This window comes from Opisthorchis viverrini (genome assembly GCF_000715545.1).
Source record: "Opisthorchis viverrini unplaced genomic scaffold opera_v5_335, whole genome shotgun sequence".
Lineage (NCBI taxonomy): Eukaryota > Metazoa > Platyhelminthes > Trematoda > Opisthorchiida > Opisthorchiidae > Opisthorchis > Opisthorchis viverrini.
The window spans coordinates 1-5,766 of record NW_008751990.1 but is presented as its reverse complement, the minus strand read 5'-3'; the positions used below and the strand labels follow the sequence as shown (position 1 = coordinate 5,766).

At 46.1% G+C, this 5,766-nt stretch overlaps 1 protein-coding gene across 1 annotated transcript in view; it reads right to left on the bottom strand.

The window, feature by feature from the left end:
* The window catches only part of T265_10076 (hypothetical protein), a gene marked incomplete at both ends in the record, with an annotated part of 51,061 nt that extends 45,820 nt beyond the window's left edge, over positions 1-5,241 (bottom strand). Inside the window, 4 exons of the mRNA XM_009176344.1 lie at positions 23-250; positions 1,952-2,038; positions 3,372-3,609; positions 5,110-5,241. Of these exons, the coding sequence (XP_009174608.1) occupies positions 23-250; positions 1,952-2,038; positions 3,372-3,609; positions 5,110-5,241 (685 nt within the window). The remainder of the gene's footprint in view (positions 1-22; positions 251-1,951; positions 2,039-3,371; positions 3,610-5,109) is intronic.
* Between the last annotated feature and the right edge of the window lie 525 nt (positions 5,242-5,766).

Below are 5,766 nucleotides of genomic sequence, written 5' to 3'. Positions count from 1 at the left end.
AGTGGTTAGAGCGCGGATTTACTGGCCGGAAGGTCCGTGGTTCGAACCCCATATCTGCCTCTCGACTTCCCCTGTCCAGACTTGGGCAGCCTGGCAGTATCCCAGTCCTCGTGCTTCTTTCGGATAGGATGGCAACTAGGCACCGAAAGGGTGATGCAGATGAACGAATACAATGGCTTCCACAAGCTTTGTACAGCGCTCACACTTCGTGATGGCCATGATGTATTAAAGATTGTCCCATACGGATACGCTACGCTTCCATAAAAAAGAAAGATTGCACATATGGACACATGTGCATATACTGACATTTGTCTGTGCACTCCGTTATTCCTTAGACTCTTGAAATAAACAAAAAATAATAGAATCTTCGAATCTGAAGTATATATCAAGAGCTACCCCATCATTCGCCACTTTTAACTTCAGAACACCACAATCAACTGTTTAATTGAGAGGATATCATCGTAAACAATTGAGAACATTTCAGTACTACATTCACTTGTAAGATTTTACACTCTGGTTCACAAAATAGTCAGTGAAATTCACTGTCGGAGAATATCGTGCTGTTCCACGTTGCGCAATTTCAGTGGGGACTGTTTGTTCCAAAGCCTCGTCAAAACGGTGGAGTTTTGACCCATCTAGCGAACCGATCCATTTTTTTTATGTGTTCCTAGCATTCACCGTGGACAGTGAAGACAATATACCTGGCTACCCATTTTCATCGACAGTGGGCTGTCCCTTGTTTAGGTGGTGAATGTTGACGAGCTTCCTAAAGCGCACCTAAACCCTAAACTATCTTTGAGGTTGTCCGAAGGATACCTCACCTAATTAATCCTTGTTCAGGGGCATGCTTACAACTTGCACGACGGTGGTGACAAGTAACGTTGAACTGCCTTTCCAAGTGTCCAGTGTATTCAACAGCGCACATATGATTTCCGTATTTCGAAGTGCAAATGCGAACAAGGCGGAGTCAAATATAACGGCGTTCGTGGGTCCGGATAGCTCAGAGGTTAAGGCGAAAAATTGACTAAAACGTTCATGTTCGAATCCAATCATAGACTCCCGATGGCTCCTGTCTAAGTTTGGGCAACCTGGCATTATCTCAGGCCTCACACTACCTTCGCATTGCACGTAAGCTACGCTCTGAAGTGGTGCCACGCCCGAACGAGTGTTCACTGACTCCAATGGTGGTCCGTCAACGCCCCTGGTGCCCTGCTTAGATCGGTAATACACTGAAATAGGCGCACTGTTTGCGACAACCCTTCGAATAACAGTCTAGCTGGACTCCTACGACACAGAACCACGCCTGCGAATGGACTCTTCACGAGAAATAGAATGCGGGATATCATTACCAGAACACGAAAAAACACCACAGTATATGCATCTGGCTCTCTGAAAAGAAGGCAGAGAATCCCCGGCTACCAATCTGATAAAACCTCTAACTGTTACATCGGGTGAGAAACTGTCTGCGAAATGGAAAGCATCGACACTAACTTGTGTTTACAAAAAGGCACGCGGACACTGTGAAAACCACCGTTGCGTGAGCTTGGTAGTTGTGGTATCGAAGATGCTTTCCAGTCTCATCCTTCAAAGGTTGACCGAACCCACAAAGAGGTAAATCCGTGAAAACCACGCTGACTTCCGTCCTGCAGTAAGATGCATGGATCACATTTTCACTCTCCAACAGATAATGGAACAGCGAAACTGCCACCAGAAACCAACAATGGTGGTCCTCCTTGACATGAAAGTTGTCTTTGACTCTGTGGACTAACGGACAAGGTGGTGGTGTTGTCCTTGTAAATTCATCGCTCTCCTTAAAGCACCCTACATCTACCGGGAACACCTGAAGGTCTACGGGAAGCTGTCGCCTGAGTTCACTACATCAAGTGTTGTCAGGCAAGGTTTTCATCTTTCCACCTTAACTTCGTCAATGAGATGATCATGCAGCACTCACTCTCAGACTCTAATATTTGTGTGGTCGAAATGCTACGAGGACGTTTATTCATTGATAACGAGTAAACAGCTCTCACTGGAACTGATGCTATCGTAATGGAGGCGACAATAAATAATCTAAATACTTCTTACGCACGGTTTGGCATGTGCTGCATACCTCCGAAGTGTAAAATGCTGCAGCAAGACTGGGTGGGCTCGAATCCGAACCTCATGCTTGCAGACGATATATACTGGACACATTGACCTACCTGGCTAGTTGTATCAGCCCCGGTGGTTTAGCCAAAGACGATACTCCCATCCGGATTGGGAAACACAGAACAGCTCTTGTGAACCTGTATCAGCTGTGGTGCAGACGTGACATAAGCTTATCTGTCAAGGGTCCGATTTGCAATGCTACAGCGCGCTTCAGTTTGTTATATATGAGCCAGAAACCTATCCGGTGCGCCGTGAGGACGTTGAACAACATTAAGTGTTTGACAACCGGTGTCCCCGCATCACTGCCCAAGTCTGTGGCGAACATCGGAACAGCCCATAACACGTGGACTGATCACACTCCACAAGTTGCTCCCGCTTGACAACACGTTTTGCATTGCAGTTTACCGACTTCCTCGAAGAGTAATTTCTGTACCACTGTGCGGAGGGTGGAAATGAGAAAGGGATCGGGAACCCGAGCGGGGAAACATCGATGCTTGGAGACAGTGACATAGTCCACTCGCGCGCTCAATGACGCCCATGCAGACAGTGTTTTCTGCGATTCATAGCCCCCCCCCCTAATCTCCTCAATGCAAAGTCCACTGTAAATGCGTGATTCATGCATCAGCTACATCAGTTAATGCCTCCAGAGCGTATCTGCCCACACATATCTCTCCTGATCATCAGGGAACAAAACGCTCCAAAAAATAACCACTGTGAAACATGTACGTGATTTTCACGGCTAAAGATGATGACTGACTGAGTGGTTGCAGGAACTCGAATGTCGGGAAAAGCGAAAATTATGGCGAAAACTGGCATACGGAATGCACAATTCACATTCAAGAGGGCTTGCAAAAATCTGATTCACACAGAACATTCCCAGCGATGCAAACAGAGGTCATGCCATCTAGGACCGTTTACACATCGTTGTCCGTGTATGCATCCTGACACAAGCAGCAGTCAACAAATGCCTGAATAGTAAGCGATCCTTGCACCCATCAAAGTAACTAGTTTGATTACTCTGACGAAGAACCGCAGCTGTGAAAGGCTGTAGCGTTAAGAGAGTATAACGCATCACTAGCAGATTTACAGCTCATTGTCAAACGTCACCATTAACGGATTGGCTAACCTGTGTGCGAATTCCATTGACTCACTTCCAGCTAATGGTACATACTGTCAAACACTTTATTCACAAGCGGAACCCAAACAGACCTAACGAACGCACAAACCTTTTGAATCTGGTTTCTGTGCTAGCTGCATTCCAACAGGCGGTGTGGTATGTTGCTTCGGCCGACCAGCTTCTAGGATCTTGTGTGTGTCCCGTGCATAGTAGACCATGGTGATGAACTGGTGTACAAGACGCAGAAGTGGTAGGTTAATGTGCAACCGGAGCGACTCGATATTGGACATCACATCAAGCTTGGTGGTCGTGGGTGTAATGTCCAACTTTTGGTTGGAACTATCCATCTGAAAAAGAGGTAAAGAACATTCTGATAAACCTCATTGTGGACCATTTAGTGCACACATCTGGAGCATTATAACCTACCAATTCAGATGAGACCGATCGAGGAAGATCTGTGAGGCTAACCGACCTGCGAATTCGGTCAACCAGAAACAGATACTATTCCCATTAGTACAAATGCAGTAGGACCTTGTGGATCACAGCGATAAAATCGTTCTGTTTTACTGGGCATTAGACGGTCCGTGACACATTGGAAACGTGACTATTTGTATACCGGCCCCGGACCACCGTGTGTTGACAAAATTCGTGCAGCTATGGGATTCCAGAGTCATGACAGTACGTTAACGAAATAGGGTCACAGTTGTTCGGATTCCAGTACTGCCCTTTTAGGTCTTCAATTTGCCCAGTAAAAACTAGCGTAACAATACTGTGGACAAGAACTACCTTAGTGAAAATTTGCAGCCATGTGGTGTAGACTAAGAGAACCAAAATAACCTGATTTCACTTATATGGCTTGGAGCCACACAAACGAGGAACCCGATGGTCAAAGAAAACCTGCCGAAAGATTTCACCTGCAGAAGTCAGTTCAGATCAACAGTTCAATGTGGTGTCATCGACCTATTAGCCTAAGACGGTCTTCTATCCATCATCTCCATCCAGTGACCAAATTGTACTTTCAAAAGGCCCAGCATGTTCTGAAGACTATCTTCCTCCACAATATGCAAACTAACGGTATCGCTATATAATTATTCCGTAAAATATGTTGCGCAACCCAGCCAAGCTTATCCAAACGTTGGATCTCTGATGGGGCCGTGGAGGCCCGGTGATAGATTCTTCCTGGCCGCAACCACAACTCAACTCGACGCATCATCAGATGCCAGGACAAACTGATTGTCCGTCGGGAAATCTTGGTCGATCAGAAAGACTGAAGAATGTGAAATGCCCGCAGGATCTTCCACTTATTTCGTCCGACTGGTCCTCGGAAGCGAAATGGTTGCCTGATATCCAACAAAGCAGACCGCTTGGACCGGTGGGCAGAATACTTCGCACAACAATTCATTTGTCCGCCTGCTAACTCTAATTCAGGCTCTCAGCCTTCAACAGAAAAGTGAACTGAAACCTTCATCAGTTTCAGAAGTATCCGATCGAATATCTCTACTCAAGCGTCGTCGGATGCTGGTCCTGTAGAGCTTTCACCGGTTCTATTGAAAGATAGCAGTGAATTACTCAGTCAGTGCCTGTCTAGCTTGTTTGTGCTTAACTGAGAGAAAGAGACCGTTTTAGATAACTGGAGACCTTCAGCCATATCAAGTCAAGCTGTTTTCAAGTTTGCGCAACCATCAACATGGACGACCACTCGTCTCCTAAAAATGCATACAAAAGTAAGCGTGCAGACGCACAGCTGACAATAGTGCATAATTTCGAAAAGATTACTCACAGTGAATGTGGCAACCGCAGAGGTATTCCTTTGACTCCCTTGTAACAAGGCTACTAGCGTCACTGACCCTCCGGGGTCTCATTGAGGCATGCGGACCCTTGATCCGTGAGCACCAAGCCGGATTTTCACCGGCCAATTCTTCACAGTACACCAGATGTTCTGGCAACACCGTATGTACAGACGACCACAACCTTGGCATGCTTTGACGTCAAAGGTGCGTTCGATTCTGCCGACCCGTCAGTGCTGTGAACCACACTTACTCAACAGGGTACGCCCAAAAGTTTCTGAATATAATTCTGTCCCTATATTCACATACATCCAAAAGCTTCCATAGAAGAAGTGGTGTCCGACAAGGATGTCCGCTCGCTCCGTCCTAGTTCAACTTCGTCATTGATGAAGAAAAGTCTGGAAGGTCTTCAAACCGTTGCTAATCAGAGTCTTATCGATCTGGAGTACGCAGACGACATCGCCCTCGTCTTTGAACATGAAGGCAGAGCACAAGAATTGTCAAATAAACTAGCCAACATGGTACCATATTTCGGCATGCACCTTCAAAGTGCAAAGTCATGCTTCAGAACCCCTTACAATTGAAGGGGGTCGTTCGAGTCAAAAGTGTGGTCGGATAGACTGAATGTACAGAAAGTGTCTAATAGTACCAGGAGCAAAAAAAAACAAGTAATATAACGAATTACTCCAACCAGGATAACGCCAAAGCGTACTTACA